Here is a 24485-nt window from a genome sequence, read left to right as displayed (position 1 = left end):
CCTGGAGGAGCCTTAGGATAGCAAATGGTTAATACTCTTCCCTCTAACCAAAAAGTTGGAGGTTCGAATCCACCCAATACAGCTTCATTGCCATCAAGTCGAATGCTGACTCGTAGCAACCCTATAGGGCAGTAGAACTGCTGTATAGCATTTCCAAGGCTGTAAATCTACATGGGAAACCCTGGTGGCGTAGTGGTTAAATGCTACGGCTGCTAACCAAAAGGTTGGCAGTTCGAATCTGCCAGGCGCTCCTTGGAAACTCTATGGGGCAGTTCTACTCCGTCCTATAGGGTCGCCATGAGTCGGAATTGACTCGACAGCAGTGGGTTTGGGTTTTTTAAATCTATGTGAAAAGAGACTGCCACATCTTCCTCCCGTGGAGCGGCTGATGGGTTCAAACGGCCACCCTTTCGGTTAGCAGCAGAGTGCTTAACTGTTATGCCACCAGGGCTACTAGTCCACCCAAAGACGCCTCAAAAGAAAGGCCTGATGATCTACTTCTGAAAAATCAGCCATTGAAAACCCTATTGAGCACAGTTCCACTCTGACAAATGTGGAGTTTTATGAGTCTAAATTGACTCAACAGCACCTGCTTGGTTTGTTGATAGGTTGATTGATTGGATCCATCTTGAATGACTAAACAAGATATAATTAAGAATACAGGCCCATAATGGTCCCCAGAATTTCGTTGTTCATCCATCTACTTTTCAAGTATTTATTGAACACTCACTTGTGTAAGGTACTATGCCGGGAACTTTGGAAAAAAACATACAGTGCTTTCAAGATGTTTTTGGTCAGTTGAAGAGACACTCTGTGCTTTAACTCTTCTAACCAATTAGTTCAACCACTCTTCCTTCTAAATGTTCCCAGATTACTCTATCAGGCTTGATTGTATCTTCAGTGCTCCTCATAGCACCTGGATCAAATATCTTAAACGTAGCCCAGAATAGTATTTATTGGTTTACGTGACTGTCTCCTTATACCAGCTTACTTCTTTAGTGGCGAAGACGTTTGTCTTTCCCCTCTGTCTCCCCAGTTCCAAACACATAGTAGTACTGAGTAATGTTTTTTTAATAAATGAAAGTCTTGTTTTGTTTTGTTTTTTTACCTAGTGAGTTGAAAGAGAAGTAAAATTGTGTGTCAGGATGAAATACCTTCTCTAATACTCTTGCTGAAATTTCTCTCAAGGGACTCAAGTAAAATTTGTTGTTGTTAGATGCCATCAGGTCAATTTCAGCTTTTAACGACCACATTCAACAGCATAGAACTGCCCCATAGAGTTTTCTAGGTTGTAATCTTTACGGGAGCAAATTGCAAGGTCTGTTTCCCTTGGAGCTGCTGGGTAGGTTCAGGTTGCCAGCCTTTTGGTTTGTAGTCAAGCGTTTAACTGTTGAACCACCAGGGTTCTTTAAGTAAGTTAAAAAAATGAATAAATAATACTATGCTGTTTTTATGAGGCAGTTCAGTGGTAGAATTCTCAGTTTCCATGCAGAAGACCCAGGTTTGATTTCTGGCCAGTGCGCCTCATTCTACTACCTGTCTATCAGCGGAGACTTGCGTGTTGAACAATAAGCAGAGCTTCGAGATCAAGATAGGCTAGGAAGAAAGGCTTGGTGAACTTCTGAAAATCAGCCAGTGAAAACCTTGTAGATCACAACGATCCGCCCTGCAGCCGATCATGCGGCTGGCCCAGGAGTAGGCAGTGTTTAGTTCCATTGTGCATGGGGTTCCCGTGAGTTGGGGGCTGATTTGATGGCAGCTAATAACAACAGTGCTTCTTTTGGATATCAGAACCATGTGACCAGAGAGTAGGAAAAAATAGTGACAAAGATGATCTTGGTATCATAGCTTCTCAGAAAATTTAGTAAATTTTTATTTACTAAAACTTTATGTAGAAAAACATTTATTACATTAGATTCCTTGATTTAAAAACATAGATATGCTTGTCGACATTTATTTAAGCTAAACACTGTAATTTATATCTAACTTCGAGAATCAAAAGTCTTCCAGCAAACTTTTGTTTCTGTGCTTCCATGCAGAAACTATTAGCTCCTCCTCGGCATTCATCAATTCTTCCTAGTTGCCCTTTCACTCAGTTTCTGACATGGCCATTCCTATCTTGTCACACAGCCTCTTAGTAGTTGTCTCTGCCCCTTTTAGGCATGCCCCATATGGTTTCCTGTGGTAAAAATCTGTTACTAAGTTGTAATCCAGTCTCTTAATGGCTGTCATTACTCATTGCCCCTCTTGGCCATGCCTCATATGGTTACCCATGGTCAAAACTTCAACCTCTTGATGGTGCCTGGCTACAACCCATGACTGCCCTGACAGGGAACACAACAGAGAACCCCTGAGGGAGCAGGAGAGCAGTGGGATGCAGACCCCAAATTCTTGTAAAAAGGCCAGACTTAATGGTCTGACTAAGACTAGAAGGGCCCCAGAGGTCATGAACCCCAGACCACCTGTTAGCCCAAGACAGGAACCATTTCCAAAGCCAACTTTTCAGACAGGGATTGGACTGGACCATGGGATAGAAAATGATACCAGTGAAGAGTGAGCTTCTTGGATCAAGTAGACACGTGAGACTATGTGGGCAGCTTCTGTCTGGAGAGGAGATGAGAGGACAGAGGGGGTCAGAAGCTGCCCAAATGGATATGAAAATAGAGAGTGGAGAGGAGGAGTGTGCTGTCTCATTAGGGGGAGAGCAACCTAGGAGTATATAGCAAGATGTATATAAATTTTTGTATGAGAGACAGACTGACTTGATTTGTAAACTTTCACTTAAAGCACAGTAAAAATTTAAAAAAAAAAAACAAACTTTTCCCGCGCTGAAGCACTAGAAACTTTAAAACTGACCAGAAAGTCCACAGCACAAGCAGACCCCAAGACCCCACCTTGCTTGCCATTCAGAAACCTTTTCCACAGTTCAAACTTATTGTTACCTTGTTCCCAGGTACCAAAAAAAAGAAAAACTATAAACTCCTTGTCTGGCAATTGGGGAGTAGCATTTCTTCTAAATTTGCAGTCTATTTTCATGGCATAATATCTCCATCTTGTGGCATTTCTGAAAATTACAGCAGGAAGACATGAAGCTTTTGTTTTTACTATATATAGCAAAATGTATATATATAATTTATATGTATATATATAGTTTATATATACATAAACTGTATTACCTACTGTTTCTCATAAAACCGAATGAAATTAGGTCAAAAGCTGAGTACCATGTGTACTAAGTACTTAATACCTCGATTTTCAACAGTTCAAAAGTAAACAGCATGTAAAAAATGGCCTTGGGGGGTAATATTAATTTGCATAATCAACTGTTTAGTCCATACCATTTATAGACTAACCTGGAATGAAAATTAGTAATTGAAGAAAAAAGATAACTTCTCAGTGAGCTGTTAATTACTTTTACATTTGTGTATAGAGGTTAGGAAAGATTGTGAGAAACTGCTATTATTTCAGATTTATTACTGTGGAATCATGAGATGTTTAAATGATTTTCCCAGAGAAGTAGTCTTACTGATCTCTTTGTAGTAAATTATAATTTATTATAACTTATTTAATAAACTGCGTTCCCCTAGAATGCTAGAACAGAGATAAAAACGTTAAAGCAAGTAGAAACTACAAATAAGTTCCTTTTTTTCCACCTGGTACTGTGAGAATTTTCAACACGTTTTAACCCTTTCTTGACACAGTTCCTACTTTGTAATTACTATAGCTTAATAGCCCTTTAAGAGTAGGGACCCGTCTTAAACCTTTCATCTTCCAAAGTTTATAACCCAGGATCCTGTACTTGGTAGATTTCGTTCAGTGCCTTGAGGATGGCAGTCTTACTGCTTATGTTTTAGTCAGTACTGTATTAAATTTATCAACTATGTCAGATATTACTGTAGATTAACCAACATTGATTGCTTTTACTGTTTGGCCATAGACAGAGTTGAAATAAAGAAAGAAACAAGGTTTAATGATTTGAAGCTTTCTTCTGAGTCTTAGGAAAAGTTAAATTCCTAATGAATTTTGTTTATTTTCAAATTTTAGCCAGTCGGATGATGATTCTGGGTCAGCTTCAGGCTCTGGATCTGGTTCGAGCTCTGGAAGCAGTAGTGATGGAAGCAGTAGCCAGTCAGGTAGCAGTGACTCTGACTCTGGATCTGAATCAGGCAGTCAGTCAGAGTCTGAGTCAGACACTTCCCGAGAAAACAAAGTTCAAGCAAAACCACCAAAAGTTGATGGAACTGAGGTAAAAAATAAAATAGCCAATGAAAGATAGGTTTCTTGTGTTACTTCGGAAAAATTTATAGCATTTCTTTATACCATTCTTAATCTAACTTTTAGAAAAGACATTTTAAACATTAAAAATTTACTTTTAGTCATTCTTACTCAAATTGTGGTTAAATATCAGAATTAATTGGCTTGAGTGTACAGTCTGAAATTATAAAGCAGCAAGTATAAAAAAAAGCGTGTATATACATACACACCAAAATGAAACCAAACATATTGCCATCAAGCCAATTCCATACATACATATATACATACAACATTTTGCCTTTCTCTGGGAATTGAGTTTCATAATATTCAGTGTTTCATAGATAAAAAGTAAAGGCTTTATAATGTCCATGTGTTAATCTTACATGATTTCCGTTTTCAAGATCTTCTGAGGATATACTTTATTGTTAGTAGCTGGAAAATTTAGTGGAACTCTGCTTCAGCACAGATGCTAGGTAGACTAAGCTAAGGACCATTCTCTTTGAAATAAGCTGCTATACGATATACTAAAATTTTTCTATACCTCATAATAGTATACAGCAGTATTGTCCCAGGGTGGTGCATACAGTTAATGTGCTTGGCTGCTAACCAAACGGCTGGAGGTTCAAGTCTACTCAGAGGCTTCTCAAACGAAGGGCCTGGCAATTTGCTTTCAAAAATTCAGCCATTGAAAACCCTGTGGAGCAGTTTTACTCTGACACATATGGGGTCATCATGAATTGGAATTGACTTAATGGCAACTGGTTCGAGTTACTCAGAGAACCAGCCCATGATGAGATAAGACACTTGGGCTACAATATGTAAATCAACACACTGATTCTTTCATGGAGAAAAATCTTGCTACCAAAATGTAAAATAAAAGCCAGCTGAACTAAAACATTGCTTGGTGACATAATTGATTTTCATTTTGACTCAAGCTCTTCATCCCCACCTCACACCGATTTAAACAATAGTAACCACACTTTGAGTAGCAATGTTACAGCATGTTATCACTTTGTCAGAATAATACTCAACACCAAAGAGAATATTGACTAATATCGTCTATCTGTGAAGCTCAGCACATTGTAAATGTTTTTATATACAATGAAAACTCACCATTTTAATTATATTTCAGTGCATTGTATTATATATAATAAATAAGGAAAATAGTCTTAATTTAAAATTATTATTTGGAGCAGTTCTTTTCAGTAAATTAACTTTTTTTTGTTGTTTTCTCAATACCAATTCGTATTTCTATTATAGTTTTGGAAATCTAGTCCCAGTATTCTGGCTGTTCAGAGATCTGCAATGCTCAAGAAGCAGCAGCAACAGCAGCAGCAACGTCGAGCTTCATCTGATAGTGGATCAGAAGAGGTCAGTTTTGACTGTGAGATAGTCTTTTGAAATTAGACATGATGCCTTATTTAAATAAATAGGTAGTTATGAAGTTATTAAAAACAGTAAGTGCTTTGAGTGACTAGCTAGGGTAGGAAATAACTATAACTTTGAAATACTGACAAGTTTTTATGCAATAATTCCACTTTTGGGGGCTAATCGAAAATACGCAATGAGGAATTTGTATATATTTGCTCATCACAGCAAAATTAGAAATAAACTAAATGGGAAACATTACAGAAATAATTAAACCTGAGATATACATACACATCTATATCCACAACACACATATGATGGAAAGAATATTATACCATTAAATCTTTTGCATACAATATGAACACAATTATCAACATAGAATATTTTTTAAAGATTAGACTACAGCTACAAACGGTGTAGTTCCTTCGTGCATGCAAACATAGAAATGCACATGTGTTTGCATCAAAGCACTCAGGAAAGAACTATATCAAAAACTATCTAATGGGGAAGAAAAATATTATTTCAAAATTTGGCATACCAACAAGGACCCTGTCCTAGCTGTCTAGTGCTGCTGTAACAGAAATACCACAAGCAGATGGCTTTAACAAAGAGAAGTTTATTCTCTCACAGTCCAGTAGGCTAGAAGTCTGAATTCAGGGAGCCAACTCCAGGGGTAAACTTTCTCTCTCTTTCGGCTGTGGAGGAAGGTCCCTTGGGCTGGGGGCATCTCAGCACAGGAACCTCAGCTCTAGACTCTGCTGCTTTCTTGGTATGAGGGTTCCAACTCTCTGATTGCTTCCCTTTCCAGGGAAACTGCCATTTACATTGGATCAGGGATGTGGCCTGAGCAATGGTGTTACATCGCACCCTAATCCTGTTTAACCACAGGCAGAGATTGTGATTTATAACACACAGGAAAATCACAAAATGGAGGACAACCACACATGGCCTAACCAAGTTGACACATATTTTGGGGGGGACACAATTCAATCCGTTACAGACCCCTTATCGTGTCCATACCAGGCAAATACGGTTTCAGAGATGGTAGATTTTAAGGCTTTATACAAAATAATGACATTGTAATACTTACGTAATATCTCTATCTTAATTTGCAATAAACAAGTTATCAAATTAATTACTCTAAGCTAATTAATGGTGTAAATATAACAGAATGGAAGAAAAAAAGTATTACAGTTACTGTTATTAAAGTGAATGTTAAATAGTTTAGCAAATAAAACTTTGATAATGGTTAAATTCTAATCATTAATGACACTGTGTTTATTTTTCTCTGCAGGAGTCCTCTAGCAGTGAAGATTCTGATGACTCATCAAGTGAGATCAAAAGGAAAAAGCATAAAGAGTATGTCATTTTGTTTGAGTGACTTTTTTCATATCAGGAAAATCCTAATTCTTTTGTATTTTCTTCCCTTGTGCAAATTGTAACTAAAAGTAGACATTCTGTAAATTCCTGGCTCATGGCATCTTACTAGGTTATTTTGTCTTTGTCTTTGACAACTTGAAATTGTATCACCTATTTCCTATCATCTTCTCAATCTTATGTATTTTGAAATTTTAAAGATGTGCTTAGTTATTATATCAGAATATGTTAATAATTTAGGAAACAGGAGTAGAGGGGTGACTGAGTGATTCTGTCAGTTTATGTTGTTAGCTATCCTTACTGCGCATCAGTATACGAAATTTGCATTATCTCTAGAACCCCTTTAGAAATTCACTACAATTTCCTGAAGATCATGACCAAGAAGGCGTTAAGAATACTTCTCATTCTCAATTCATACATTTAGGTGGCCTATTTTTGTTGTTTACTTTTGTTTTTTTTCTTCTTACTTCAAAAACATGATTCCATTGTCATGGCTCTCGTTTTTCTGTTTGTCTTTTATGTTCTACACTTTCTCTTTGGTATATCTGGGTTTGGATTTATTGTTTATCCTACAGGACTCATGGGTCTTTAATGAGGAGATTCCTATCTTTTAGTTTCTGAAAATTCTTTCATTGTACCTTTGAATATTTTTTTCTTACTCTAAATCTTCCTGGCTTTCCTATTAAATAGGTAAATTTTAGATCATCCGTTGTGTCCTCCATGTCTCCTATTGTATCATGTTCTTTTATTCCTTTTTTCCTATGTTGTATGCTGGTTGATTTCCTCACATCTGTCTTCTAGTTTACTAAATTTTTAACTACCGTGTCTCATCAGCTATTTAACTCTTCTACTGAGGTATTAATTTCTAAACTTAGCATTGATACAAGCAAAGAATATTTTTTAAAAAATGAGTAATTTGAGATGATGGATAGATTTATTCATATACTGAAATTATAATTTATAATTTGTTATGATTAAAATGAAGACTTTTTCATAGATGCTGCCTATTTGCTACTTGCAGTAACTCTGAAAATATCTCAAGATAAAAAGGAATTTGCTTCTCTGTTGTTTTTATATAAACCAGATTCTATCATACGTGCTTCCTTATGAAACCACTAATGTAGTGATACTTGATACAAGAGATGGAGGGCAATGGAACAGAAGCAGTAGCTGTGAAAACAGGAGCTAGTATATATAAGAACTTAAAGTTTTTAGTTTTTCATTCGAGCTTTATGTTATAACAAAATACTGACATGTACATTTGGTATTTTTAACCTGCCTGTAATTGGGAATGAAATAAACTAGAGTAATAAATGTAGGCAGTCATTGAATGTTGGTTGAGATGAAAAAATTATCTTTGCATTTGTCTCTACTGTATTTTAAGTTTTTTATCCCCCCCCCGAATGAACTACTTTTAAAATCAATTTTTAAAGGTATGTTTTTAAAAATTGTATTCTTCAGAAAATTAAAATGAAAGGGATCAGAATCTCTTTTTGTTTTTTTTCCTTTGGAGAGGAGAAATACAATAAACGATGAAAAAAATTAAAACCCTGTGACTCTTTAAATTAGCATAATGTTTTCATCCACAGTGAAACTCAGAAACATTTATTGCAGTTCATTGAGGTACACCTAAATGATTAACACCACTCTGGAGTTATGGGAGAAATCTGTGAAAAATATTTTCCAGAGTTTTTCTTATTGTACAGACAGTTACTATTTAGTATAGATGAAAATATATAAAGAGAGAGCCCTGGTGGCACAGTGGTTAAGAGCTCGGCTGCTAACCAAAAGATCAGCAATTCAAATCCATCAGCCACTCCTTGGAAACCCTGTGGAGCAGTTCTGCTCTGTCCTATAGGGTCATTATGAGTCAGAATTGACTTGATGGCAGTGGGTTTGGTTTTTTGGTTTTATATATATATATATTCTTTTTTTTTTTTTTTTTAATACAGTGAAGATTGGCAAATGTCTGGTTCAGGATCTCCATCTCAGTCTGGTTCAGATTCAGAATCTGAGGAAGAAAGAGACAAAAGCAGTTGTGATGAAACGGAATCTGATTATGAGCCAAAAAACAAAGTCAAGAGCAGAAAACCTCAAAATAGGTAAATATAGTATATTCTCACTTTGAAGCTGAAAATTGTAGATTGCAGGAGGTAGTCATTCTTTTCGTGTATACTTTTTCACATCTTGCTTTATGCCAGTGTTTCTGTAAAACACCTGTATTTTCCTCTTCCATTTCCTAGAACAAAGTCAAAAAATGGGAAGAAGATTCCTGGACAAAAAAAGAGACAGATTGATTCATCTGAGGATGATGATGATGAAGAAGATTATGATAATGACAAAAGAAGTTCCCGTCGCCAGGCAACTGTCAATGTTAGCTATAAAGAAGATGAAGAAATGAAAACAGATTCTGATGACTTACTCGAAGTTTGTGGAGAAGATGTTCCTCAACCTGAAGAAGAAGAGTTTGAAACAATAGAAAGGTTTATGGATTGTCGAATTGGAAGAAAAGGAGGTATTTTTTTAAACAAACATACTTATTTTTTGACTATTTAAATAATATTCATCAGAATAAATAATTTCTTGACAGTTTTTCAGTTTTGAAAGCCAAGAGGGTGGGTTTTCTTTTGTTCTACTTGTTTGCTTAAAAAAACACACTTTGCTTAATTTTACTGTCTTCTTCCAGAAAGTATCCACCTGATCCCTTTCCATATATTATGGAAAACTAAGAAAATTTCTAACTTGTGTATAGTTGAGTTTCCTATTTGAAAACTTCCAATTTCACAAATTGGTTTTTGAAAATTTTTTTTTCTTCTTCTCTAAAATGTAGCAGTGGCGGTAGTAGTATCATCAGAACCTATCTAACTTCATAGGGGATGATAAGAATCACCATCAGCTCAAAGCTGATTCCCATGAGGTGAAGGTCAACCATACCTCCACTTTGCAGTCTTTTTACCAATTCTAACACAAGCTGTCCCTCTCATGTCACTCTCTACTTTTCTTCTGGTTTTGATAATCCATTGCCATGGCCACACAGAATTCACAGACCATACTTACAGTTAAGTGATTTATTAAGGAACAGGGTACAACTTCGGATTAGGATCAACAGTCTACATACATCTCAGGACCAGGAAGCATGTAGGCAAAGTCTCCCTTCTTCACTGCAGAACAGCTCTTTTAGCTCCTCTTGGCTGTGTAGGCCCCCACTCAGCCCCCTCAGGACAAGCTCCTCTTGGCCTTGTTGTCTGTTGCCACTAGCTCTGCCAATGGACCTCTTACGGGCCTATCACCATCTTCAGTGTTACACCCCTTGACCCTTGTTATAGCTCTTTTAGGAGGTTTCTTGCCCCTGCTCTCCCTTTCTGCTGCTTCTGTCTTCCTTCTGCTTCTCTTTCTGTCTCAAAAATCTCTGGGGCTGGTTGCTTAAATGTACAAACTCATTATCAATTTCAAGGCATGGTACTCCCACTAGGGCCACAAACTGAGAAATCCACTTTTGGTAGGCCACAGACACTTCATTTGCATAGTAGGATACAACTCACCTTATTTGCATAGCCCACTGAGCAGTCCCTGTGAGATACATACCAATCACAGGGTAGGCTGCAGCCCAGGACTGGATACAAATGTATCAAACCAAATAGTTTACAGCTCACCCTGGAAATGCCAATCAACCTAGCAAAAGGAACAAACACTCTAGGGTAGGAAACTAGGGCGCAAAGGTAACCCTCAGAGCCTAGGGGAAAAATCTCAAGCTGTTTTTCCAAAGAACCAAGGCAAAAGGCCACACAAAAGAACTCATTTCACCACACCTTCTATCTCAAATATGTAGGCTATTTTTATTTTGAAATGTTTTTAAAGATGACTTTTTTATTATTTTAATTTCCAGTCAGTGATTTCCCAAACATCAGTTATCATAATGTTTCTATAATTTTTCTATTATCCTAGATGTGCCACTGTCTTCTAGTTTTGGTTTTTCCTAATTTTAAAACTGAGGGGACAAAATTAGGTAATTTATTAAAGTCTTTGCAGTTCTAAATGTCTGATTGTAAAGTTTTTCAAAGATGGAGTTTTTTTTTTAATATATGTGTTATATAACTTTCCATAAATTCCTGTACCCTGCTATTCATGTAATTACTTGAGAGAGTACATCTTTTTGTGTTAATATACTTGAGTTTTTCTATTTTAAGGTGATAATCCTAATACAGAATTACAAGGAAAGACTTGTGCTTTGCTTTCAGCTACTGGTGCTACAACAACCATCTATGCAGTTGAAGCAGATGGTGACCCAAATGCAGGATTTGAAAAAAACAAGGAACCGGGAGAAATCCAGTATTTAATTAAATGGAAAGGATGGTCCCATATCCATAATACTTGGGAGACAGAAGAAACCCTTAAGCAGCAGAATGTTAGAGGAATGAAAAAATTGGATAATTATAAGAAAAAAGATCAGGAAACAAAAAGATGGTAAATGTGCTTTATACCGTAGTAAGCTTTTTTTTTTTTTTTTACTGATAAAAAATACATAGTCAAGATTCAAATGACAGTCTAATACAGTTATTTATCTATCGGACTATTCACCTCAAATTAAAACTCTTAGGGGTAGCCATATCTAAACCTCTTCTTGATAACATGTAGAATGTCTTATAGATTATAAATTAAAAATTTTGGGGTTAAATAATGATGTTTTGCTTTATTTCTGTTTCAGTTTCTTCATTCTTCAAACTTGGCTCACATAAGTGGCACAATGGGAGGTTTTGTGCTACAGATAGTGTTTTAGGGAATTGGTGATTTAGGGGAGATTTTGAAGTATTTCTGGATTAATGAGTGTAATCTTTCAGGTTAAAAAATGCATCTCCAGAAGATGTGGAATATTATAATTGCCAGCAAGAACTTACAGATGATCTACACAAACAGTATCAAATAGTGGAGCGAATAATTGGTTAGTAATAAACAATCCAACTTTTACCGTTTTACTCTTGAAATCATCTGAAAAAATTAATTTATTGCTTACACATCAAACACAGTAGCTTGTTCTTACTAGAGTATTATAGACAGTAAGTTTTACTTGTTTAATCTTTAAGAGTTATTCCTATGATAAGATTATATGTAAAAGAAGTGAAGTAAGTACCCAATTTATTTTACAGCTCATTCCAATCAAAAATCAGCAGCTGGTTATCCTGATTATTATTGCAAATGGCAGGGCCTTCCATACTCAGAGTGCAGCTGGGAAGATGGAGCTCTCATTTCCAAAAAGTTTCAAGCATGTATAGATGAGTATTTTAGCAGAAATCAATCAAAAACCACTCCTTTTAAAGATTGTAAAGTGAGTATTTGACATTCTTAATTATTGAAAATGTATTTATGCATTATAAGTATTATAAGCCCAAATAGAGAGTTGGGGCCTTATTTCAGATAGGCTAATGGAGAGTACTGCTTGGTTGGTAAATCTTACAGGAAATGATTTTCCTGTAATTGCTGTGTGATTATTCTTAAGCGTGGCACTGTCTTTTGGCCTTGGTGAGTAGAATTAGGTCAGAAAGATAAATTGGTGGTGGTGGTGGTGGGGAGTGGGGTGGGGGGAACAAATAGTGAAAATACTTTGAAAACCAGACTTACAAACTTGGTTTAAAAGGTAGTTGATATTTTCTTTGAAAATAGGAGAGGAAGGATAAATCTGTAAGCAAGTATCTACGCTGCTCTGCCTAATAGTACAAGGTCTTCTTACTATACCTAAAGTTTTTACCATAGTTTTGAGACCTATATGCTACTAGAACTTCTTTTCTTATTACAAGATTCGATTAAATTCATATGGTAATACATAAATCAGGATTGAAGGGAAAGCTAAGCCAGTTTCATGGTTTTATTTCCAGGTCAGTGGTTACCAATGACTTTAATATATCTTTTGCCTGTGGTGGTAGGATATCTAAGGGACCCATGTATTTCAGCAGTAACTTAGTTACCTGTATCTTTTTTTTTTTGTCCAAATAGAGAAGGCAAAATATTTTGTTCTACTTTCTTATTACAGTTACTGAAAACATTTTTTTTTTGGACTGGATTCTCAGCTATATTTTGAGTCATTGAATCTCTGAAGTTGATGATTTAAGTTGAAAATTTCAAAATTTACGGCGAAAGCCATTTCCATCTCTTAAGAGATCTTAAGATCATTCCTTATGTTTAATAATTCTACATGTTAATATTTATTTCTACTAAAGGTATTAAAACAAAGGCCAAGGTTTGTAGCCCTGAAGAAGCAACCATCCTATATTGGAGGACATGAGGGTTTAGAATTAAGAGATTATCAGCTGAATGGTTTAAATTGGCTTGCTCATTCTTGGTGCAAGTAAGTATATTTTGAATCTTCTATTTAATTTGAGAGGGTAAGAATTTCACAAATAGAGGATTTAGAATGAAAATACAGTTGTAAAAATTTACACTAAAAGAAGAATAAGACCTTTTTGCATTTGATATGGAAGTTTTTGTATTTCTTAGTATATATAAACAATATTATACATACTAGGAAAAAAATCCAGTGGAATTTGAGATTAACCTGTTTGACTGTTGCTGTGCTTAAATGCTTTTATTAAACTTAAAATAATAATGTATATACATTCTCACCCCGCACTGCACTATTTGTCTTCCTCCTAGTTATTTCTAATTCCTGTTTAGAACCACTACTTCTTTCTGTCTTGTGGGGCTGTCAGCCCTGGTGGCCTAGTAGTTAAGAGCTCGACTGCTAACCAAAAGGTCAGCAGTTCGAATCCAACACCCGCTCCTTGGAAACCCTATGGGGCAGTTCTGCTATGTCCTATAGGGTCACTACGAGTCGGAATCAACTCAACAGCAACTGGTTTGGGTTTGTTATGACCCTCACACTACTCTTGGAAATGATACCCAAATATAGATGACTCAGGTGCAGTTTTCTTTTTTCTAAAACTCTACCGTAGCTGTGGGTTTTTTTTTTTTTAATTATGTATTTCCTTCCTTCACCGCTCCCACATACTTCGTACTTATTTAGTATAGTTGGACTTGACAGCTAATAGATGGGTTGTGTTCTCAGCATTATAATTGATTAAAGACATTATTGTTGATCTTTAAATCTATTCTGGCTTAAAACAGTGAGCCCAGCTTATTTTTTCTAAACCATTGGTGATTTATTAAATAGCTCTTTGCTAGGGGCCTTTACATTTATTATTTATAGTAATGAAAGTGGCATTTGTGTATAATACTGATCAGATTGATTTTATTTAAATGTTTATATACATTTGTACATGTTTTATGTAAAAGGGTTTCTTTGTGAATTTGAATCTTCATTGCATTCATAATTTTTTTTAACTTTCTAGAGGAAATAGTTGCATACTTGCTGATGAAATGGGCCTTGGAAAAACAATACAGACAATCTCATTTCTGAATTATTTGTTTCACGAACATCAGTTATACGGACCTTTTCTGTTAGTAGTTCCACTCTCTACTCTCACTTCCTGGCAAAGGGAGATTCAGACATGGGCATCTCAAATGAATGCTGTGGTTTATTTAGGTGACATTAACAGCAGAAATATGGTAAGTTGTTTTCCCTACAAATTTAGAAATCTAGCCATATTTGAACAGATATTTCATTTGTCTTTAAATATCTCAGTCTCTACCATAATACCTGTCACAAAGTAAGTGCAAGTTTAACTGCACATTTAACTGGCTATAATAAGAATCAATATTTGGTTTAGTGTTACTTTTTATATATGTATTTTAACTTTTTAATGCAAGTTTCTAATATACATGGAAGCAGACAGAAGAGTGTAATATAAACCCCCATGTACCCATTCTCCAGCATCAGTTTATACCCCATGGCCAGTTTTGTTTTATCTGTACTTCAACACAATACCCCCCTCCCAGTTATTGTGACGCAAACCCCAGACATCATTATTTCTTCCATAAATGTCATGTTATTAAATGAATTATCACTTGTGTTTTGTTAAAAAAAAAAAAAAAACTTTCTTCAGTGAAAAGTGCATACTAAAAACATGTTTAATTTTATTTAAAGAAAGTTTTGATATGCTTTTGTACTTACTTTATGTGTTCAGTAAGAACCACATAGCATGTTAGACTATATAGAGTTAACAGATTTATTGCATAACATATATAAGGTATATGTGTATGTTGAATGGATTTTTATTTTATTTTAGATATTCAAATAAAAGTATAATTTGCCTTAATGTTTGTCTTATAATTTCTCGGTAGATAAGAACACATGAATGGATGCATCCCCAGACTAAGAGGTTAAAATTTAATATACTGTTAACAACTTATGAAATTTTATTGAAGGATAAGGTATGTAGTACCTATTTTTTTCGGGGGGGGCTGGTGTATCAGTTTTTCTTTTACCATATGTTGTGGAGAGGATGAGAGGACAATTTAAATTAGGGGCCCACAGCTATAGCCGGTAGGCCAAACCCAATCTATGTTTTATGGACCTTGTGCTAAGAATGGTTTTTACATTTTTAAATGGTTATAAAACAAACTGAAGAATATGTGACAGATACCATGTATTGGCCTGGAAAGCCTAAAATATTTATCACCTGGCCTTTACAGAAAAAGTTTGCTACTTCCTGACTTTTAAATGATACTGTTACTATAATTTTTAATGAATTTTCTGTTGAATTCATTAAAATGTGTGCTCTTTAAAGAGTGAAACATGCCTAACAGTTAAGTTAGCACTATGTGAAAAACTGTGCTAAATGCTTTATAGCTATTTTCTCATTTAATTCTCCCATCTATTTTATAAGATATTTTGCTATCCCTACTTTATTGAAAAGAAAAATCAAGGCTCAAAGAGGTTAATGACCTTGCTAAGGTCATGTAGCTATTAAAACAGGCCTGTCTTAAGTTAAAGACTCAAGTTTATGTATAAAAACCAAACCAAAACTGTTGCCATCGAGTCAATTCTGACTCATAGTAGTGACCCTGTGTTGTTGTTAGGGGCCATTGAGTCGGTTTTGACTCATAGTGACCCTATGTACAACAGAACGAAACACTGCGCCGTCCTGTGCCATCCTCACAGTCGTCGTTATGCTTGAGTTCACTGTTGCAGCCACTGTGTCAGTCCATCTCACTGAGGGTCTTCCTCTCTTTCATTGACCCTCTGCTTTACCAAGCATGATGTCCTTCAGGGACTGATCCATCCTGATAACTTGTCCAAAGTACATGAGATGAAAGTCTCACTATGCTTGTAGTAAACCTGTAGAGATCATACAAGTCCATAAACGGATTACAGTAGATTATATTACACTTGAAGTAAGATACTGTTCCAAATATGTTTTCCCCAAATTCACATTAACAGAGTCCTCTATTCTGTTTTCTAGAAACTCTGTTTTGCATGTTATTACTTTGACTTGAGGATTCCGATAAATCTTGAAATAATATATAGTTTTTTTATTTGAAAATTAGACATAAGTTTATTTTTAATTTTAAGTTGCTTCACTTTAGAATAATTTGTGTTCAGCTCAAATGGGAAGGCTATTTTTCTCTGAAAATATTAACTGTGTTATTCTCTTCATTTTAAGGCATTCCTTGGAGGTCTGAATTGGGCATTTATAGGTGTAGATGAAGCACATCGATTAAAGAATGATGACTCCCTTCTGTATAAAACTTTAATAGACTTTAAGTCCAATCACCGTCTCCTTATCACTGGAACTCCTCTACAAAACTCCCTCAAAGAGCTGTGGTCTTTGCTACATTTCATTATGCCAGAAAAGTAAGACAAATTTTGAGATATGTAATTGTAATCATAATTTTGTGTGCTAATGTTGAGGAGGGAAGTAATTAGTGTAGGTAATAAGATTTATTGCCCTGAAACATTGGGTCACAGGTTATTGAGAAGTAGGTGGGGAGGAACTGGGGTGGAATATTTGATTTTTGTGAATAAGCCATGTGTGATGAGTTTCAACAGTTGATTTGCCTGTGTTCAAAATGTTCCCTTCTTTTAAAAACTGAAAAAACGAGTCATTCATAGTAGCAGTAACAACAAGAGCAAGGTGCTGGTAATCCCATTTTCTAAATGAGAAAAACTAGATTAGACACAGTTAAATAACTCGTTCAAAATCACATACATATTCTCTGTTAATAGATTCAGAACTTTAGAAATATATTTTTTGAAAAATACTTTGGTGGTCATTACTCCCATACTTGAAAATACATCATCTTCATTTATCTCATGAAGAATTAATAACTTTTATAAAACTGTTGCTTATATTTTATCTCATTTTAAAATACATATATCATGAATTTCTTAGAAAGGAAAGCTTGTAGTAGTAGCATAGAAGTTACAGAAATTGAATTTTACTTAGCTAATTTTTTCCCCCCAAAAATCTATATTTTGTTTACATATGGCCCTTTTGTTCGTCTCTTCACCCTCTTGGTGAAGGAAGGAGTCCCACCCAAGGGTTCTGGTGATGGCCAAACACATGACACCTAATACTGGGCAGGTGAGATTTACAGCAGTTTGTTATTCACGTGTACTCACAGCCTGGGAATGGAACACACTGTGTGCCATGGGGGTTGCTCTTGGTAGCAGAATGAACAAGCAGGGGCAGAGACTTTGTAGTAACAAGTGGATGAAGTGTCCCCTGGTTCTCGCAGAAGGATATGATTGGCTTGTTTCAATAATTTCGTGGACTGGCAGGAAAGTAAAAAACCTATTAGGCTTGGGACCAAGTGGTGTGCAGCTGATCTGATAGTGGAACTAACCAGTTTAGGAGCCTTTCCCAATGGGTAGGAAACATACCTGGTGAGAATAGGGGAACTCAGGGTTTAGACTTTGGGGCTCTCTAAGTCTCAGAGATGTCAAGGCAGCACAAAGAATTTTAGGCCCTATAATACAATGACTGACCTGAAAAATCTCATTAGGCAGTTTAACTCTTTTCAGTAATTCTTCTGTTTTCTTAAATTTTAAAGGTTTTCTTCCTGGGAAGATTTTGAAGAAGAACACGGCAAAGGGAGAGAGTATGGTTATGCCAGTCTCCACAAGGAGCTTGAGCCATTCCTATTACGCAGAGTTAAGAAAGATGTGGAAAAATCTCTTCCTGCCAAGGTTGAACAGATTTTACGAATGGAAATGAGTGCTTTACAGAAACAATATTACAAGTAAGCTATACATAGAGCACATTCTGAACATATAATTCTAAACCCCCCTCTGTCCTTGTCCTCATAACACCCCTCCCCCCAAGGTCTTAGAGCAGTACAATTTGTTGAATTTTGGAACAAGTTTATTTTACACCAGAATGGGGCACAGAGATTTAATGGCTTACATAAGACTAAATTTTTCATCTTCTTGCTCACCGTTAATGACTGTCCTCCATACTGTACTCTGTTACTTTGTAGAGGGTTCTTTTAAGTGTTAGGATTTCTGCGAGACTAAGATATTATTATGTAATTTTTACCGTTATATGCTGATAGAGAGGGAGGTCAGAAGAAAAAAACTTAAAATTTTAGGCCCCTCTGCTTTTTAAAAAATAGTAATAGGTTATAACTTGTATAAACTATGTATGCTAACTCTAGTAACATTTCTCAAAAAGTTAAAAATGAGTATGTCTTCATATTGATTTAAACATTTAATTACATAAATACACTGCCACATGCATTTTAATTCTGAGAAAATTATATTTTATAGTTAGCTCTGTTAAATGCCAAACATTTAAAAAATACATGTACTGTGTAATTTGTAGATCTTTATTATGGAAAATTTCAAATGGAAACCCTGGTGGCATAGTGGTTAAGAGCTACGGCTGCTAATCAAAAGGTTGGCAGTTCGAATCCACCAGGCACTCTTTGGAGACTGTGTCTTGTAGGGTCACGGTGAGTCAGGATTGACTCAGAGGCAACAGATTTGGTTTTTTGGTATTATGGAAAATTTCAAACATGTGCAAAAATTGGATAATATAATAAACTCCCATGTCCCCATCACTCAGGGAAATTTTCAACTCATGGCCAATCTTATTGCTTCCCTACCCCTTACCGTTTTGAGACAAGTTAGATGTAAAATTGTTTTATCCATAAATATAATAATTCCTTAATATCAATGTTAATGTTTTCCCTCATTGTCTCAAACATCTTTGTTTTAAGATTCCTTGAACCAAGATTGAAATAAGGTCCATATATGGCAATTGTAGATGCTCTACTCTTTTTCTTTTTCCCTTAAAATTTATTTGACAAAACAGACTTGTCTTGTAGAATTTCCCCACAATCTAGATTTTGCAATTTGCGTTCTTCGAGTGTAGTTTAACATGTCATTTGGATTTCCTATAAGTTGGTACGTAGATCCAGATGCTTATTCAGATTCAATTTTAAACCCTGGCTACCTCCTATGCCATTGATTATTGTCCGTGTTGGGTACCATTTTACATTCTGTTCTGGTTTTAAGGGAATGCTAAATAACGTGGTAAAAAATAATGAAAGGACATGTGCACTAGATAGTTGGCCCTTTCAAACCACTTGCAATACTAACCTTGTAGAAAGAATGAAAATAAAAGGTGGTAGAAGAGAAAACAGGTCATGGTAAGAGAAAGAGTTATATATAGTTTGAAGCCAAACAGTACCACCAAAAAAAATTGCTCTAAGTTGCGTATGTATTGTGTAATTATAATTTAGAAAAGGCAGTGGCTAAAGCAAGTATCCTCATGAGGTTTCTTTTAGGTCTGTGCAAAATTTAATTAGCTATCTAATACGTGAAATTCGTACTTCTGAATAAGAAAGTTTAGATGATACAGTTGACCATCTTTTTCTCACAATACCGTCTACTTACTCTGTTACATTAAGCTTTTTCTATGTATAGTTATGGTTCAGATAACAATATATGTGTTTTCAGTCTAATGAAGGAGCCCTAGTGGTGCAGTGATTAAGCACTTGGCTGCTAACCAAAAGGTTAGCAGTTTGAACCCACCAACCGCTATGTGAAAGAAAGATGTGGCAGTCTGCTTCATTTAAAAAAAAAAAAAAATTACAGCCTTGGAAACCCAGTGTGGCAGTTCTGCTCTATCCTACAGGGTCACTGTGAGTTGGAATCAACTCAATGGCAAAAGGTTTGGTTTGGTTTTGGTGTAAGTCTGATGAACAAGATTTGGTCCATTGTGTATCCATTGCAAATTTCATAATAATGTAATTTTACTTTGGTGCTAGATTGTTTTTTATGGTTTTAGAATTAACTTTGTTTTGCTAAACATTATTTTCATGATTTTTGTTTGTTGTTCTTTTTTTAAGATGGATTTTAACTAGAAATTACAAAGCCCTCAGTAAAGGTTCCAAGGGCAGTACCTCAGGCTTTTTGAACATTATGATGGAGCTAAAGAAATGTTGTAACCATTGCTACCTCATTAAACCACCAGATAATAATGAATTCTATAATAAACAGGAGGCCTTACAAGTAAGAATTTTTAAATATTGTTAGTTTGTGGTAAAGCAGAATTCTACAAGTTTTTATTTTAGTTATAAATGAAAATGGCACAGTGCTTTAATATATTATCTAGAAGTTCTTTTCGGTTAATGGTGCACTAAAATAATCATCTGTTTTTGTCTTTATAAAAATCTTTTAAAATTATAATTTGTCAAATTGATTAATTTAATCAATTTTCTAAGAATTTTTCTAACCGTGGACTGTAGTAATTTTCTGGCAAAAATTCGTTAGCATACTCTTAATCGTGAAAAGGAAAAATTTCAATATTGGGATTGCACGTCACTGATAGCGATTATCCGGAATTTGAGGTATGGCAAATGGTAGTCAGGAAGACATCTTGACTTTGGGTTTTACCCTTCTCATTAGTTCCGGAAGATAGATTAGAAAGGTGAAGGCACAACTGCTATCCAGCTACAGCAGTGCAGTGAAGTGCTAGGACCAGTGATTTTAGTACATGTAAATTAGAGGACACTGTGTACTCTTCAGACTTTTGGCTGCTTAGCTGCTGCTGCCTCTAGGGTATCTGTTTTTCAACTAAGATTTTTAGAGAAAGAGTGTAATAACTAGCAAATAAAGTGAAACAGTAACGTTTTTGTTCCTGAAAATACAAAAACCTAGGCGCTGAATGGCTAGCAAAGCTTTAGCTTAAGTCATAGAACAAAATGGAAAAGGGCCTAGAGAATTTTAAAAACTGAAATAAGCTCTTTCCAACATTATGGAAATTTAAAACCTCAGTTTAAAATAGTTAAAGCAACTGAAGTGTTAAATGGAGCACTTGTTTCATTTCATTGGTTCTTTTAACATGTTACAACAGTTATGATTTATTGTTTCCTTAGCACTTAATCCGAAGTAGTGGAAAATTGATCCTTCTCGACAAGCTGTTAATTCGCCTAAGAGAACGAGGCAATAGAGTTCTTATTTTTTCTCAAATGGTGCGGATGTTAGATATACTTGCAGAATATTTGAAATATCGTCAATTCCCATTTCAAGTAAGCATTAATTTTGTCTTTGTTATTGATTTAAAATTTCATTTAATTCCTGAGCATGTTCTACAAAATAATCTTTGAAATTATTTTATAAATGAAGTGCAGATTTTATATAAGCCATACTTTTCAAGAATTACACCTGCTAAAAAAAATTCTGCTACTTGTTATCGTTCCCATTTTTCTTTCTTGACTTTTTATTTAGCAGCAAAGCAATTTTTCTTTTCTCTAATTTTTATTTTCTTTTAATTCTGTATTTCTCTTTTTTTCTATGCTTGCTTTATATTTTTAAAACTGGACGGAAACCTAATGCACAATAAAAATTTACCAAAAAAAAAAAAAAACACTGGACTAAGGTAGAATTTCAGTGATGTAACAAATCTAAAAGGGCAACTTCATATATTGGGCTTTAGTCTGAGGAAGGAAAATAGAAGAATAGAGCCCCTCCCTGCCCCCCCCCCCCCACACTGCCTCCACCAGAGGAACAGAAAGAGCAGTTCTTGGGAATGCTACAAAGACCGCTGCAGATTCTGATGATTGATGTGTTCGTAGTTCTTCTAATGCATAGGTGGTTGAATAAAACTAGATGACTTCAGGGAAGTTACCAAAGAACAAAATGGACTTATGCTGCATTTATTTAGAATTATAACGATGGGGTCAGCACACATAATTCTTGTTCAGTTGGCGTTTACAACCTGATGTGGGAGATATATTAGTCAAGTAACTGCAAATATAACTTTATAACTCCGGCGAGTGCTGCAGAAGACAAATGTTTAGTGATATGAACATGATAAATACGTATGTAGTTATTTGGAGGAAAAAGAAAAAATATCATTATTTGAGGTTTCTTGGTTTGCTTTTAAACAGATTGTTATATGTACATGGTCAAACAAAAAATAGTGTTTGAGTGCCAGTTACCTGTCCCAGTCCCTTCGTGTTCCACATTACTTTCAGAGAGAATAATTTTTTACTTTCTTTTGGTTAGAACATGCCTCAATAAATAATATACCACTAGTTTTAATGTTTTTAGCTAATTATAATTTCCGTATTTGTGAAAAAACCTTTTTTTTTTCTATTTTAGATATTTTGTTTCCCTACTTGGTATAATAGGTGACAATTCAGACCAATTTCCATTGACCATTTCACTTAGACCAACACCACTGAGAATAAATTATTTAAAATGTTCTTTTTCATATTTAGTTAATAATTTATGTAATAACCAAGAAAACATCAACATATAGCTTCCCAAAATATTAGTTTAATGCATCAGTTTAATGCATGGATCATAGTAGGCAAGTTGTTTCTAGCCTATAACCATTTAATAATTAAGAAGTTACTATAATTAAAATGAAAATAATAAGTAGTATTTACTAGGCACTCAGTATATGCAAGGTTCTTAGTGCTTTCCTATGTTCTTTGAATTATCTATATAAATGAGATACTACCATTACATCCATTTTACCGAGGCAGGTGGAAACTGACATGAAGAGAAGTCAAATCCTTTGCCCGGGTCACCCAGTGAATAAGATACTCAAACATAGGTTGCTTGAATGGAACCCATGATGCTCTTAACCAGTGATTCTTAAACTTCACTGTACATCAGAATCAACTGGAGGGTTTTTGCTGGACTCCCTGCAGTTTGTGATTCAGGAGGTCTGGGGTGGAGAATTGCCAGCAAGTTCTCAAGTAGCATTGGTGGCTGTTGGTCCAGTAACCACACTTTGAAAAACACTGTACCTTATCAGTGTTTTTTAAACTGGATTTTGACCTCTTAATGTTTTTGAAAATCAGTTTAATGAGTCTTAGCAACATTAAAAAAAAAGAAATATAAAATATGAAAGTATATCACAGTACATCAAAAACTTGTATCATGTTTATAAATAAGCATATCCTCTTAACATGTGAAACACATTTCTTACAATGGATCTCAGGCAGAAAATTGTAATAGCCAGTGCTCTAATCTCCTTTTGTATTACTCATTTTATCCAAATGTTGATGTTTTAATAAGTATTTGACTTTTTCCATTGACAGTTACCTAGTTCTGCCATAACACAAATGTCACAAATGAGTGGTTTTAAAAAACAGAAGTTTATTTTTTTTAAAGTTCTGGAGGCTGAAGGTTAGAATCAGGGTCTTGGCCATGCCCATTCCTTCAGCAAGCCTTCTTCTAGTTCTGGTGTCTACTGATGATCCTTGGCATTCCTTTGGTTATAGATGACCCTCACATGTCGTCTCTTTTCCCGTGTGTGTTTCTGTGTCTGTGTTTTTATAACTTAGAAGCAAATAGGTTTAGGATCTACCCCACACTGGTGTGACATCAATTGATTGATTCATTATATTACATTAGATGGCATTTTGGAAGGTTATTACATTGCATTACATGTAATGCAATGGAAGAAACTGTACTAAGACCAGCTGACTTAAACACTCCATAACAGCACTTAGACTAGTGTTCAGCCAGACAACCAAAAGGAACCAAAAGCCTAACCAAATTGTCATAAAATTAGCCATCACAACAGGATTCACATTTGCTCTGAACTTTTCATTGTTGGTATTCCTACAATAAGTCAAAATACTTGCTGTTGGAGAAATTGTCTTCATGATTAAGTACATGGACTCTGGCCGTGGAATGCCTGAGCATGGGCCCTGGCATAATTTATTTTACTGCCTAAGTATATTTTTGGTTTTTTGTTTTTAAGGATATTCTACTCATATAGTCTTAGTGAAGGGCATGCCACACTCTCATACTCATTTCATAATTGCTTTTAATTGACTCTTATATACATATTTTAATGTGTTTTATTTTAGAGATTAGATGGATCAATAAAAGGGGAGCTGAGAAAACAGGCTCTGGATCATTTTAATGCTGAAGGATCAGAGGTATGAATGCTTTAAAAAATGTGAATTGTTTTGTTTTAGTTATAATTGTAGCTTAATAAAGAGTCTTATTTTTGCTAGCCCATTTTAAACTGAAAATGAGATTTTTTAATTACTGTTATATCTTAAATCAGAAACCCTGGTGGCGTAATGGTTAAGTGCTACACCTGCTAACCAGGAGGTGAGCA

The 24485-nt window shown here is 35.2% G+C and overlaps 1 protein-coding gene across 3 annotated transcripts in view; it reads left to right on the top strand.

Annotated features, from left to right (window-relative positions):
• Positions 1 to 24485, top strand: part of CHD1 (chromodomain helicase DNA binding protein 1) — an 89527-nt gene that overhangs the window by 21841 nt on the left and 43201 nt on the right. For all 3 annotated transcript variants that reach the window (XM_049871418.1, XM_049871417.1, XM_049871423.1), the window contains exons 3-18: positions 4045 to 4246; positions 5515 to 5625; positions 6917 to 6981; positions 8952 to 9101; positions 9243 to 9514; positions 11238 to 11463; positions 11838 to 11938; positions 12144 to 12322; positions 13212 to 13339; positions 14340 to 14556; positions 15232 to 15321; positions 16554 to 16744; positions 17944 to 18132; positions 20245 to 20407; positions 21274 to 21426; positions 24229 to 24300. In XM_049871418.1, coding sequence (XP_049727375.1) covers positions 4045 to 4246; positions 5515 to 5625; positions 6917 to 6981; positions 8952 to 9101; positions 9243 to 9514; positions 11238 to 11463; positions 11838 to 11938; positions 12144 to 12322; positions 13212 to 13339; positions 14340 to 14556; positions 15232 to 15321; positions 16554 to 16744; positions 17944 to 18132; positions 20245 to 20407; positions 21274 to 21426; positions 24229 to 24300 — 2509 coding nt within the window. The remainder of the gene's footprint in view (positions 1 to 4044; positions 4247 to 5514; positions 5626 to 6916; positions 6982 to 8951; positions 9102 to 9242; positions 9515 to 11237; positions 11464 to 11837; positions 11939 to 12143; positions 12323 to 13211; positions 13340 to 14339; positions 14557 to 15231; positions 15322 to 16553; positions 16745 to 17943; positions 18133 to 20244; positions 20408 to 21273; positions 21427 to 24228; positions 24301 to 24485) is intronic.

This window comes from Elephas maximus, chromosome 2 (assembly GCF_024166365.1).
Source record: "Elephas maximus indicus isolate mEleMax1 chromosome 2, mEleMax1 primary haplotype, whole genome shotgun sequence".
Lineage (NCBI taxonomy): Eukaryota > Metazoa > Chordata > Mammalia > Proboscidea > Elephantidae > Elephas > Elephas maximus.
The sequence above is the reverse complement of the archived record's forward strand: the minus strand, read 5'-3'. Positions and strand labels throughout refer to the sequence as shown.